The 15,829-nt window shown below is 35.4% G+C and overlaps 1 protein-coding gene across 1 annotated transcript; it reads left to right on the top strand.

Moving 5' to 3' along the window:
• LOC18589666 (peroxidase 15) lies at nt 2,393–4,036 on the top strand. The gene is made up of 4 exons (XM_007014732.2): nt 2,393–2,671; nt 2,869–3,048; nt 3,191–3,353; nt 3,474–4,036. The coding sequence occupies exons 1-4, from the start codon at nt 2,459–2,461 to the stop codon at nt 3,884–3,886; spliced, it is 969 nt and encodes a 322-aa protein (XP_007014794.2). The 5' UTR covers nt 2,393–2,458; the 3' UTR covers nt 3,887–4,036.

Below are 15,829 nucleotides of genomic sequence, written 5' to 3'. Positions count from 1 at the left end.
CACCAACTAGCTGCAGCTATCGCTGAAACCAAAGAATCAACCATTATGGAAATTATTATAGCTGATCCAGCTAAAGTGCAGGTTAGAAACACAAATTATTAACCAAATTTTAAAAAATTTATCCAACAGAATAATACTAACAGTATATAATCCAACCAACACATAGGTTCAAACTGACAATCACAATAATTTTGGAACATAAAATATATAGAAAACTAGGAAGGAGAGAGAGTAATAGATAACTATTCTATAAGCCTAATCATTCCCACTATTTTTATCTTTAGTTTTAGTCTTTGCATTCAGAAGTGGAAAACCGCGTTAAGAGATATGGATGAAGGTGCTTTAGAGTTGTTTATGGTGCCCTCTTTTGTCTACAAGCTAACATATTCTTCACAAGATTTCTCTTGCTCAAGCAAAAATCACGGGGGCAATTCTAGATTTTGAATCCATTGTATTCAGTAATTATTCTGCTCTGTCAACTAATTCAAAAATGGAGAAGCTAGTCCACTCCTCCACAGTCTCAATTGGCCACTCTACTGTATCTGCAGTTTCCCAATTGTTATTTCTTCCTTCTTTTACGAAGATACTTCCTAAAATATCATCCTTTGACAACCATGTATGAGCTGGGAATGCAAAATGCATTGGATTAAGTATTATGTGTCCACACAGTGAAAAGGGCTAACATATTGCCTGACGGAGCTTGCAGCAAGTCATTGATTTTAACAAATTTGTAAATAGCCTAAACAATATGTATAATGCTCGTTACGGATAAACAATCATTACAACTAATATATATATTTCATAGCACAATGAAACAAACTATCCCAAAACCAAATAACATATTTTTGGATATATATGTCATTTTTGTGTTAACAAATTTGTTCAGTAGTCATCCAATTTAATAAACTTTAGGTTATAAAGTTCTTAAAAGATACTGTAAGAAAACAAACAAAATAGAAACATCTAATTTTATTACAATTTACTTTTAATAAACATATAAATATAATTTCGTATACCTTATACTTGGGAGGTGCCTCTTTTCTTGTATACAGTAAAAATAAGAATCAAAACTCTTATGTTAATTAAAGATGATTTTTTAATTATTTTATTAATTTACACTTGTCAATGCTATCTATATGAACTGTAGAAATCCTATACACAATTAATGTATATATTATATAATAGAAAGTTATCTTGTATGGAAGCTTTGGAAATTCAAAATTTTTTTTAAAAAAATTTCCAAATACCAAAAGCATTTTTAGGCTGCTCGCACTGTAGATCTGCCCCTAATGAAATGACAAAGATGTAGACAAAAGTGATGAATCAATTCCAATATGAATATGATTAAAAAAAAAAAAAAAACATGCAGATCTAATATTTTCTAAACTATGATCACAAAAAAATTATTTATTTATTCCTATATAAATACATAATTAGACACATGGTGGTATAAAAAAGAACAAAATATATTACTTACAAGAAAAAACAAGAAGGTGTTTTGTTTTTTTAAATTTTACCGAATACCACGTGAGGAATATTGTAGGCGCCACATACGGATGGGTGACAAAATCAAGTGCTCCTTATAGTCCACGAATTCGATATTGCCAGAAAAGATGCCAAAAATTGGTCCATTTTTCCAGCAAAGATAAAGGGGAGCCTCGAAGTACTTTCTCTGTATTCTCAATGTCAGCTTCATATGACCATATCTGCCACTTAGAGAAAGATTCTTGCTGCACATCTGTCCAATTTTCTTATTGCTTGACCCAGCCACATACCATTATTAATTGACTATATATATATGATTATCAGCCCAAAACTTGTATAGAATATATATATATATATATATATATATATATATAAAGAGTATTTGAATAACCAAAACTGGTCAATAGTATTTGTTTCTATCTTCTCAATACTTGTGATCAACAATGTATACAAGCAAAGGAAACACTTTGTCAGCGGTGCTACTCATCTAGATATCCTAAAATGTTGCATGAAATTATTGTACTAGTACATAGTTAATTTTGCATATCTGATGCTCGCGTAGTCACTGTCCATAACTTTGCATCCAAGAAATGGATCAGTAAGCTCTGCAATAAAAACCACCGCCTAGCTATGAAACCATGTGTAGTTGGCAAATTATAAACACAATTAGATAGTCTAAAAATATTCGGTCCAAGATTTGAAATGGATTTAGTTAATATTTATTTAATTATATCCCTGATTTGGCTCTTAATTCTAAAAGACTTATGGAAGTGTGCACTTGCATTATTGGAGTGATGGGAGAATCATATATAGTCATCATATTCACATTGCAAGTCAATCCCCCGAGCAGATATGCTCGAGCGTCAACTTGCGTGCCCAGCTACGGGCTACCTCTATATAAGGGATCTGCTATGTCTCATAAGTATCCCAATTTCCTGCCAATATCCATCTAAGAAGTTTGGGAAATACCATTATGTCTTCATTCAAAATCATCGCAACCCTTTTCCTCCTTTCTACCGCTATGATGCTTGGGGAATCCAATGCTCAACTTAGTGGCACGTTTTATGCTAAAACTTGCCCAAATGTGTCAAGTATTGTACGTAGTGTACTGCAGAATGCTCAGCAAAATGACATTTGGATTTTTCCCAAGCTTGTTCGCCTTCACTTTCACGATTGTTTTGTCCATGTAATTTGCTGTCTTTCCTTTTCCTCTTTCTTTGATGCCAGAGGTTATTCAGCATTCTGCCCCTGGAAGTATTAATGCTTTAATGCCTTTTCCATGTGTCTTGAAGACTAACTGCATTATATAACAACTAATTTGGCTTTAATTAAGATTCCTATACCAATGAGAATTTCTGTCTTTGTCAATGAAACTACGTGCAGGGTTGCGATGCCTCGCTTCTGCTGAATGGTACGGATAGTGAGAAAACTGCAACCCCCAACCTTTCAACCGGTGGATATTCTGTCATCGATGATATCAAAACAGCATTAGAACATTCTTGCCCACGCGTTGTCTCCTGTGCTGATATTTTGGCCCTGGCTGCTCAAATTTCTGTTTCCTTGGTACTTTAGTTATTCAAAAGTACAAGTCATTTATTTACACACAGATGGAGTTTGGTTCATAATTCTGCAATAATCTTCACCTGGTCTGACCTTCTATTAGCTTTTATCACTTGCAATGAGAATGAGAATTTTTCACTTGTAGGCTGGAGGTCCAACATGGGAAGTCCCACTTGGAAGAAGGGACGGTCGGGCCGCACACCGAGAAGCGATTCGAGCCATCCCATCTGCCCATGAGAGCCTTAACAATATCACAGCCAAATTCAAAAACATGGGACTTGATTCCACTGATCTAGTCGCTTTGTCTGGTAATTTTACTAAGAAAAATCCCACCAAGTCACAAATTTGTTTAATATACGAAGTCAATTTATACGAACTTTTCTTCTTCTTCTTCTATATATCTCAAAACAATGATGGTTGCTTCTCAGGTGTACACACATTTGGACGTGCTCAATGCTCTTCTTTTATGGACCGCCTCTACAATTTCAAAGGATCAGGGAAATCAGACCCAACCCTTAATGCAACATACCTGAAAGCACTTACACAATTATGTCCTAAGGGTCGTGATGGCAGGAGCTTGATCGATCTTGATGAGTCGACTTCTCTTACCTTTGACAACAACTACTTTTTGAACCTTCAAAATCATCGTGGACTCCTCCAATCTGATCAAGAGTTGTTTTCCACTAGTGGGGCTGACACTGTGGCCATTGTTAACAGGTTTGCTAACAGTCAAAGTCAATTCTTTGATAGCTTTGCTAAGTCTATGGTAAAGATGGGGAACATAAGTCCACTTACTGGAAGCAATGGAGAGATCAGGAGTGACTGCAGAAAGATCAACTAGATTATATTAATCATGCTGTGTCTTTTCTTTTTTCCATGCAAGTTTCTGTTTCAGGTTATTAATTGTAAAAGGGGCAACGATATGTTTGTCCATATAATTATGTTAGTCACTGAATTAAAGTTTAAATTTTGAGTTTCCTCTTTATCCTAATCAACAATTCATTACCATTTCAATCTACCACATAAATGTGGTTCAAGTTCAACTCATCTTGTTCTGCTGTTCTGCTATTGTGCTAGCTAGTAGTGAAAGTGAAAACCATGCAAGGAATTGCAGTCGTATGTGTCTTAAGAACGTATAATCGAAATTTTTAACTTTATTCCTTCTTAATAAATAATTAAGAATCTTGAACTCAACATATATAAAACCAAATTCTTGAAGAGTTGTGATGTTCTAAGATCACAGCAGGAGCAGTTCCTGAGAAAAGATATAATAGGTGAAGGAGTTGGCTTGGGTTTAATCTAAAAGCCTACATACCTCATAGGTCATAATTATGATTGCCTAATAAGTATTGTGATGAACATTTTAAAGCTAATATAGGATTAAAACATAAACTAGTTTTGAGAATATTTTTAGGATAAAATCATCTAACACGCAATGAATCCGGAGAGTTTGCATGGAAACCACACAGCGAGGGAGGGAGAACCAGAATTGCATTTTCTTTTTCTTATATATGTGAAGGCCTGCATGAGTAGGAGTGATAATCATTCCCTGGGAGAAAAAGAAAGCCAAACCCCCGAAGGCCTAGTTACTGGAACCCATAAACGAAAGCTTTTTCTTTACTTTATGACTCTATAAAGTAGGGTGAATAAAGTGAGTTGCCAGATTCATACCATGATAATGATTGATGGTCCATTCTTGGACTATTTGCCTGCCGTGAGATACAGAGCACATCTCATCCTAAGTTATTTGGACTTTTGAATTCAAATAAATTTACTCAGTTGTCCAATAAGGGACAAAATAAGGGTCCATTCCCTCAACAAAATTCGTTCAATATTATACCCTCTTAATTAAAATATTTCTGAGATAGTGCATAAAAAATAGTGTTTTTTTTTTTGTTTTTTAAAAGCATTTCATTAAAGGATAAAGTCTCAAACACAAGGGACTCCAAAGATACACGCAGATAGAACATCAACCAACAACAGAACAGAAAGACAACAAAAAATCTCAAGTAAATCAGATAGCTGAAATAGATAGACACAAGAAAAGGAAAATGCAGTTCAATAATCATCTCATGAGAGTCAATCCAAGGAGAAGCAACAAAGAGGGTGAAGGCTTCCTTGATGGCCTAAATCTTAGCTAAGTTGGAATTGGCAATACCAATTAATTTGGAAAAGAGAATTTTCACATAGCCATTACCATCTCTCAAAGCACTATCGATTCTATGTGGCTACTGCTTTGTTTTGTTAGGTTGCTTGAGTTGTGTAGAGTTGGATTGCTGTGTTTCTTTTCTTTTTTTATGACCCTGCTCACCTGATATGTTTGGATGGTGGTGGGATTGCTGTTGTTTTTGTTTTCTGGAAAGGTCTTTGGTGGCTAGTGCTGTGAGGATTAACGACTGTTATCCCAAATAGGTGAATAACAGACCTTAATCATACTTGTACTGCCCCCAGAGGTGAACCTTTGGTTTCCTCTGCTCTGAAATAAACAACAACTTTCAAAAAAAAAAAAGCACTATCGATTCAAAAGCACCCAGGCAGCCCCTAGAAGCACCATTAACATTAAACTTCATACAGCCCACCCAAGGCCTAATCCAATTCACAACAGGTTTAACTTTAACTTTATCAATCTAGTTTTTAGCACAAGAAGGGTCTCTAACAATACCCAAGACAACAGGCTTTCCATAGGCCATTTAGCCTTCGCCCACCAACTAACATGCAGTTTAGAAATATCAAATATTTGGGAGGTGTCCCATAATTTACCATTAAAGATTATTTCATTCCTGTCCTACCATGCTATCCACAAAATAGCGTAAAAAGCTATTCATCAAGTAAGATAGTGATCATTATTCATAAAGCAACCGTTCCATGCAAGAACAAGACATTTCAAATTACCAGGAGTGACCTATTTAATTCCCCATGCATCAGCCCACAAAGACCAAACTTTCCATGTCTCATGGCATTTAAGAAAAAGGTGCTCAACATATTCAACTTCCTGGTTACATAAAGTAGAGAATGCCGAATTAATACTGATAAGACCTCTCATCAAAAGCTCACCCCTAACAACAACTCTGCCTTGTAGAACTTGCTAACGAAAAACCTCAATTTTAGATAGAGTGAGATTAGACCAGACCATTCTCCAAAGGTTACTTTCACTTTTAAGATCACCAATAGCAAAACGGGAAAAGGAACTTGGAGTATACATAACACTAGAATTCTTCTTCCATATAACTTTATTAGGAAGATCTCGTCAAGGAAGGAGTTTGAAATAACTTCCATTAAAAGGCCCCACTAATCTTTTTTCCAAACAAAAAGGCATCTACTCTAAGGAGTATCCCACTGCCATATATCATCAACTCAATTTCCAAAGTCAATCAAAAGACCATCTTTGTTGGTGCAAAAGCAAAAATGCGAAGGAAAGTAGATTTGAGAAAAAGCTCATTGTTGTTGATTTCTCGCATAAGTGTACGTATCATTAACAAGTAATACAATAATAAATAGAGTATCATTCTTACTAAGAATTGTTTTAATTTCTACTATTAACTACTAAAACTATAACACCATAATCTTATCCAAGTAATTAAAATTATAATTAAAACTAATAAACTAATAAACTAAAAATAAAACAAATCTAAAATCCATTAGCAAATTTACTTTATTAAATTTGAGTAACTACTGGACCTAAGATTATGATGTCCCTCAATACTTCATTTGATTATTGTCTCTCTTTCTTAACTTAGTTTAATGGATTAAGTTACTAACTTCGAGTCCTAAATTATTTTCAAGTCTTTGTCGAGTTTCTTATAAAAATACCTCTCTCAATTAATTTATTATATATCTATGCAAATTAAATTGAAGAAAGATTCATTAAGTTCGTGCTCTAATTTTGGCTACGTATGGGTTATAGGTGTATGTCTACCCTATATGCATATTGAATCACCTAATCACTAAGTGCATTCAATCATATGCTATTCTATTCAAGGTCTACCTAAATCTCCTTCGTCAAGGTTTAACCAGGTTTCCAATTTAATCTAATTGGTGATAAGGCAATTAGAAGTATTAAGAATAGAATAAAATAAACAACTTAAATCCATCAAATATAAGCGAAAGTGAGATAAATAAATCAGACTACATATTGAGTTTAATCATAATCTTAGATAAAAAGTTTAGTCTCCCATCAAGTCACACATCATTAGAGCTGTCAATATGGGTTGGTTTGGCTTAGCCCAGCCCAAGTCCTTGTGGGCTAAAAAAATATGAGTCAGACCGGGCCAGCCCATTTTTTATATGGGCCATCAAAACCTCAACCCAACCTACCCCTTGCTAGCCCATGGGCTGGGTTGGGTCAGCTTTTTTTTTTTTCAAAAAAATTATTTTTATAATTTTATAATAAAATTATTTTATGATTTAATTTATAAATTAAAATTATTAATTTGATAAGTAAAGATTAAACACATTAAAATATATAAAATAAACAATATTATTGGTACTTAAATTATTAATCTTATATAATTAAATATATTAAATTATTAAATTAATTAAAATTATTTATTTTTTTGGCCTACAAGGCTAGCCCGCCCCAACCCACCCCAACCCACTGATTTGGTGGGCTGGCTCATTTAGGCTCGGTTCAAATATGGGCCTAAATTTTTAGACCCAGCCCACCCCATATTTGATAAAAAAAATGGGCCAGCCCAATAGGCCAGGCCCATTTTGACAGGTATACACATCATCATCAAATAAAGTTGAAACATTGAAACTAAACCAAGAAAAATAAAGAATAAAGAAACTCCAAGAGTGAAACTCTTGATCTCCAAATCTTTTTGAATCCTTCAATTTCTTTTCAGCTCCAATGAGACTTGTTTTTCAACAATTTTGTAACTTGAATCTCAAATGTCAATTTGGTGCTTTGTTCTCTTTTCTCAAAGTCCTTCGAAAGGTTATTTTTATAGGGCTTTGAAATTAGGCCAAGTTGGGTGAAGAAAGAAGTCAATTTTAGCTAGGATTTTCTTATCAAACTATGTGGGCCGCAACCTTGCCCAATTAGAAGTCGTAATTGTTCTAGGACTACTACAGTGCATCAAATTCGACAAGATTTTTGACTACCTTCCAAGCCAAATTGGGTGAGGTGGTAAACATGAAAGTTGTAGCTTTTTCTCTTAGCTTTCCAGTGGTTTAAGAATTATCTCATTTGAAGCTCTGTAAAGAGAGTTATGACTGAAATACCAAAATATGCTCAATAGAGGTGTGCACCTTAAAATTGCTTTTCTTCTTTCATTAAAATTCTTCTCTCATCAAATGCCTACAAAAACACAAATAAATCAGTAACAACCTATCTTAACCACATTAACACCAAATTAAGTATAAAATTAACTAAGATTAGATTGACTCACCTAAATTAACTAATTTAAAATAATTTACCTAAAACCTACTAATTTCTATACATTGCAACAAGAACTAAGCTAAAATACTATCAATACTAAGCCCAAATAACTCTATATCATAGAGTTATCACTCATCCACCCAATTATCATGCCAAAACTTGATATAGGATCCATTACTAACAGCCAACCCAAAACTTTCTCTAACCAAATTTGACATACAACCAGAAGAGAAAAGAGGATTTAGAATGTTCCTCCAAATTTTGAAAAAGTTTCGAAGATTATGACAAGTTGGTAGAAGGTAGTTCGAATCCAAACCATTCATTTCCACAATAATTTTTCTCCAATAACTATCCTGCTCATTATCAAAGCGCCATAGCCATTTGTTAAGAAGAGATTTATTCTTGATATAAAGGTTAATAAACCCAAGACCTCCATTATCTTTGTATGTGCAAACAAAAGACAAGTCCACATAATGAATTTTCCAGCTCAAGGATCCACCAATCCAAGGAAAACCCCTAATGATCCTATCAAGCTATTCTTTCACACATGAAGGAATTTAAAAAAAAGACTTAAAATATATAGAAAAACTAGCAAGAACAAAATTAATAAGAGTGATACGATTGCCAATAGATAACAGTTTACCTTTCCAATTAACAAAGTGTAACTCAAATTTCTCAATCATAAGACGGCAATCAGCTTTAAAAACCAAGATTTACTCTAAGAGGCACTCCAAGATAAGTGGAAAGAAGGTTGTCAGTTTTGCATGAGATTCGTTGTGCCCAATTTTCAAGAATATGATTTTCCACTCCAACTCCATATAAGAAGTTTTTATGAAAATTAGTTTTTAATCTAGAGAACAATTGGAAACAAAGAAGAATTCTCTTAATACTGATAAGACTATAATTCGGCTCATTAAAAAATCATTGTATCATCAGCAAAAAGAAGATGAGATGCAACCATATTACTTCTACCAATACATATACCATGACATAAATATAAAAAACCATAGCTCCAAATGCCTTAACAGCAATATTAAATAAAATGGGGAGAAAAGACAACCTTGACAAAGTCCCCTTTGCATCCTAAATAAATGAGTTGGAATGCCATTAACAAGGAAAAAAATGGAAATGGAGGAGATGCAAATGTCACGCCCATTTTGTCCATAGGGGCAAGCTAGCCTGATAACAAAGGACTACGACTCGAGTGTAGGCGAGCCAGCTTGATGGTGGACAAGCAACATGGGCTAAAACTCAGATTTTTGCCAAGGCAGTGCCATGGCGCACAAGCAATGTGCGAGAATCCTAAGTGTGAGGTTAACACACAAGTAGTGCGTGACACTCAAAAGCAAACTGGCACGTAGCACACAAGAATATACTAGCTCTCAACTGGGGCACACAAATGGATAGTCAATCCGCTAGGCACTCAAGAATCACTAACTAGCCCGTGGCTTGTGGGGTAACCGTTACTAGCCATTGGAGACTAGTGTTGGCGAACATTAGAGTGGCCCACCAAGGTTCAAAATGCTACCTAGCCATTAGGAACAACCCTGCAACAACTCTAAAAGGTCTGTGGCCTATATAAACCCCTTAAGCCCCTTCATTTGTATTAAAGGACTCATGTACTGACATTATATGCAATAAAACTCTCTTTTTGCTCTCAAAGCTCACTTTACTCTTGTTGTGCTTACCATAAATTATCCTAACTTAGTCTATTTGAGAAGGCTACTAGCCTTTCTACAAGTCCTTGGGTAAGGCAAAGGCTAGGTTGGATAAGTCAAAGAAAACCCACGTGGCACTTTGTATTAGAGTCGCAATGGCACACATAAGAAATGGAATGGGAATCGAAAGTGTTGCTTGCACCCTTGCAAGAGAGGCACGTTCGGGTAGGATGAAAAGGAAGTCCTTGTTGAGATACCACCTCTCAGTGATAGAGACCAAGCTGACCGGCCAAGAGGAATGTGTGGCAGAGTAAATTGATAGTTATGAGGTTTATGAGGCTCGAATGAACGGGTTTGAGGAGAAAAAATCTGAGCCACGATAAAAGCTGCAAGTTGCCCTCAACGAGGCCCTTAAAGCACTAACCCAACGTGATGTTAGACATGAGGTTGAGGCCAAGCAATTAAGGCATGAAATTAGTGAGTTGAGGCGAGAGCGCGAAGCATGCAAAGCACTCATTGGGTAAAGGTTACTAGCCATGCAGTCGGTTAACAAGGTGGACATCCCTAAACCGAAAAAGTTCAAGGGCCAACGGAGTGCCTAAGACATCGATAATTTTTTTTTGGGGATAGAGCAATATTTCCAAGCCACCAACATTGCCAATGATGGTAAAAATATTAATAATACTTCTATGTATTGGCATATTTTTAGTGGCGTAAGACATGCAACAAGAGGCACAACAAACTTGCCATCTCAACGTGGGCTGATTTTGTATGGGAACTGAGGGCTCAATTATACCTTAAGTATGGTGAAGATGAGGCATGTACGAAATTGAGGCACTTGACACAACGTGTGAGAGTTCGAGAATATGTAAAGGAGTTCATCGAGCTCATGCTGCAGATTAATGACCTACGTGAACAGGAAGCTTTGTTTTGCTTCCTTAATGGGTTAAAGCCATGGGCAATGCAGAAGCTTTAACGTTGTTAGATCCATGACATTACTATTACAATGGTCATGACAGAGTCCTTAGTTAAGTTTCGTAGACCTAAGGTTGAGAAGGACACTAGCAAAGGGAAAGCTAAGGCTCAAGCCACTACTAAGCATATGTCAAGGAGTAGCACCATCGAGTAGACTAACTCACAGGGTTCTAGCCAAAGCAGTAAGGTCGAGGACAAAGGGAAGAAGTCGTTAAAGTGTTTTTTGTGTGACAGGCCACATTGGGTCCGAGATTGTCCCAAGAAGAACAAGTTATCTAACATCGAATGAAAAAATGGCGAAAAGCAATTAAAGGGTGAAACGTTGAGGCTAGGAACCATGATTTTGATAGCACTTAAACAACATAAGCTAAACCACACCGAGGGCTTAATGTTCACAAACATCACAATGGTGGGAAAAAAGTTAAATGCTTTGGTTGACACTGGTGCGAGCAATCTGTTTGTTTCTGTCGATATAGCTAAGATGCTAGGGCTTGACACCAAGGCATAAGCCATGCACATCAAGACCATGAATAGCAAAGAAGTCCTTACCTTGGGTATTGCGAGCAATGTGAACGTGCGACTAGGTGAATGGGTCTGTAAGGAATCCATTGAGGTAATTCTTCTTGATGATTATAACTTTGTTATTGGCTTAGATTTCCTTTATCGCATTAATGCCATGGTTGTTCCTTTTTTCAAACTACATTGTGATACTTGACCCCCGAGGCCTATGTGTGGTGCCAATGAGGCATGAGCAGCAAATTGTGAATAAGATAGTGAGTGCTATACAACTTTTTGATGGTGTGTGTAGGGGTAAGGAGACTTACATAGCCACACTATTTATAAATTAGGGTGAGTTGAGTCAAGCGACACTAGTGCTAAACGATGTAATAGGCATGCTAGATTAGCATGTTGATGTGATACCCATTAAGCTACCAAGCTGTTTGCCACCAAAATGGGAGGTAAACCATAAGATCAAACTTGTCCCAAGTGCACAACCACCAGTAAGGGCACTTTACCACATGGCACCCTCGGAACTAGTTAAACTATGTTGGTAGCTCACAGAATTGACTGAGGCAAGCTTCATTTGACCAAACAAAGTGCCCTATGGTGCTTTTGTCTTCTTTTAACAGAAGCATGATGGCTTTCTACACTTATGCATTGACTACAGAGCACTGAACAAACTAACCATCAAAAACTGTTATCCCATCCCCAACATCTCTAAGCTGTTAGACTAGTTAGGTGAGGCCAAGGTCTTCTTTAAACTAAACTTGAGGTCGGGGCACTATCAAGTGCGGATAGTTGAAAAAAACCATGAGAAAACTATTTATGTGACACGCTACGACAACTTCGAGTTTCTAGTGATACCCTTCGGTCTGACCAACACCCCTACAACATTCAATACGTTAATGAATAAGGTACAGTTATTGTTCTTTGACAAATTTATGGTTGTCTAACTTGATGACATTGATGTCTATAGTAGGACCATAAGGGAGCACATTGAGCACCTATGAGCTGTGTTCAAGAGGCTCTGGCAGCACTAACTCTATGTTAAGCAAGAAAAGTGCTCATTTGTCCAAATTGAGATCCCATTCCTTGGTCACATTATTGGAGGTGGCCAGATTCAGATGAACAAGGGCAAAATCTGTGATATTGATGAGTAGGAGCAACCCACTAGGATGATTGAATTGAGGAGTTTTTTGTGGCTTGCGAACTACTGTCGTAAGTTTATGCATGATTACTCCAACATTGCGACAGCCCTAATTGATCTGTTGCATAGGGATAGTGCATGGCACTAAAGCCCAAACTATGAGCAAGCATTCTAGGGCCTTAAATAGGCCATGATTGAGGAGTCTGTGCTACAGTTGCCTAACCCTAGTGTACCATATGAGGTACACACCTAGATTATGCCATAAACGGAATCTCAAGCGAGAAGGCCACACAATAGCCTATGAGAGCATAAAGCTCAATGACACTAAACGACTCTTCATTGTCCAGGAGAAAAGGATAATAGTAATGGTCCACAACTTAAGGGTGTGCCAGCACTATCTGTTCGGGTCACGGTTTATGGTGAAGATCGATAATGTGGCAAATAACTTCTTCCAAACCTAAGAAAATCTTACCCCCAAGCAAGCTAGATGGCAAGTCTACTTGGCTGAGTTTGACTTCACCATGGAATACAAACAATGCAATGCCAACTAAGTTGCCAATGCACTGAGCTACAAGGTAGAGTTGGTAGCCATCAGCCAGGTGCGAGATGAGATGCTGACCAAGATACGTGCAGGGCTTGCAAGCAACACCACTGCACAAGCCATAGTTCAGTGTGCTGAGGAAGGCAAGACATGACTATTTTAGCTTAATGGTGATTTGCCGATGACTAAGGGGAACCATGTTTATGTATCGAAGGTTAATGGGCTACACAAGGAGATCCTATAAGAGCACCATGACTCTTTATGGGCAGGGTACCGTCGAGTCGAGCACATAAAGGCTTTGATAGCAACATGCTACTATTGGCCCAAGTTGACCGAAGATGTGGAGGCTTATATGTGGACATGCCTAGTCTGCCAACAGGACAAGGGTGAGCAGTAATGACCAATAGGCTTGCTCGAGCCCTTAGAGCTACTAGATCGGCCATGGCAATTTTTATCTTTGGATTTTATTACTAACTTTCCCACAACTGACGATTATGGTGCTATTATGGTTGTGGTGGATAGGTTTAGTAAGTATGAGACCTTTGTGCTAGTGACCAAGCAATGTCCAACTGAAAAGGTAACTCGAGCATTCGTGGCCCATGTGATGAAATTATGGGGTGTGCTAGAGAGCTTGGTAAGTGATCAAGATGGGAGATTCACAAGTAAGTTCTAGATTGAGCTGTTCAAGCTACTAGGGTCTAAGCTTCGTTTTTCGACCAACCTATATCCCCAGACAAATAATCAAACCGAGTTGGCAAACCACTTGCTCAAGACCTACCTGCGATACTTCATCCACAACACTCAAATGGATTAGCCCAAGCTACAATTTGCAACAGTTGGAGTCCACAAGTAAGAGTCCCTTTAAGGTAGTGATGGGGTAACAATCCAAGTCCTTTAGTGCCCTAGTCAACAACTATACAAGACCAACATTAACGGGTTTTCGCTATGCTAATGAGTGGCATGTGTAGCAGAACCTTCCCAAAGCCTTGAGCGTGCCACTTAGAAGTATAAGAGATGGGCGAATAAACAGAGGCAGGATGTGAAATTCAATTGGAGGATCTTAAGCTGGTCAAGCTTCATCAAATCCTTCAGAACCAGAAGCTACACAAGGGGCTAACTAGAAGGTATGAGGGACCCATCCGCATTGTGAATAAGGTTGGTTGTAAAGATGGCAATGGGTACCCGATTACAAGGGACTCATAGATATTCGACCCAATTATATAGGGTTAGAGTACCCTCTAATCTAGTTTAGGATAAGTTCGAGTAGTGATTTCACTGCCCGTATCGGGTTCGGGTACTACTCCTTAGGTATTCATTACCCGAACCCGATTATCATTATAAATATTTTATTATTATTTTAATAATTTAAATAAAAATATACAATTTTTACCAACTTTACAAGCAATTCTTTTTGTTAAAAACTAACAAATATATGAAAAGTATGGTTACTCTAATTATTAATATGATGATATTAATATATTTAAATTAAAAAATTATTAGATTATTAATTATGTTTAAATAATATGAATATCATATTATAAAGGAATATAATTACTATTATAGATATACTTTTAATATAAATATATTTACTTTCTATTTTGTGTTAACATTACTTATAATATATATACTATTGTTTATATAAACTTATAATATATATACTTAAAGAAAGCTTTTGAGATTAGAATAGTTTTGGAACCTAACTATTTTTTTTTTAATTTCATGAAATTAAGAACAAATCCATATAGTTAATCAAATTAATTCAAGAAACTATTATTATTAATTAACTTGCAATGTTTTTTAATATATATAGTTTATATATTGGGTTAATTTATAAGAAAAATAATTACTATTATATATATACTAAAATATTTTTAATATATATATTCTTTAAATATGAACTTATTTACTTTTTATTTTGTGTTAACATTACAAAATTATAACTTATAAAATTATTAATTATAATGTATATAACTTTGTTTATATAAACTTATAATATATAAACTTAAAGAGAAGTTCAAAAATTAGAATAGTTTTAAAACCTAGTTATTTTTTTTTAATTTTATGAAATTAAGAGCAAACTCGTATAGTTAATTAAATTAATTCATGAAACTATAATTATTAATTAACTTGTAGTGTCTTTTAATATATATACTTTATATATATTAGATTCATTTATAAGGAATATAATTACTATTATATATATTAAAATACTCTTAATGTGTGTGTGTGTGTATGTACTTTAAATATAAACATATTTACTTTCTATTTTGTGTTAACATTACAAAAATTATAACTTATAAAATTATTAATTACAATATATATACCTTTGTATATATAAACTTATAACATATAAATGTAAAGGGAAGTTGTGAGATTAGAATAGCTTTGAAACCTAATTATTTTTTTTAATTTCATGTAATTAAGGATAAACTCATATAGTTAATTAAATTAATTAATGAAACAATGATTATTAATTGACTTGTAATGTCTTTTAATATATATACTGTATATACATTGGGTTCATTTATAAAAAATATAATTACTATTATATAATATATTAAAATACTTTTAGTATATATACA

Source organism: Theobroma cacao, chromosome 9 (genome assembly GCF_000208745.1).
Source record: "Theobroma cacao cultivar B97-61/B2 chromosome 9, Criollo_cocoa_genome_V2, whole genome shotgun sequence".
Lineage (NCBI taxonomy): Eukaryota > Viridiplantae > Streptophyta > Magnoliopsida > Malvales > Malvaceae > Theobroma > Theobroma cacao.
This window is presented reverse-complemented; position numbering and strand designations above follow the sequence as displayed.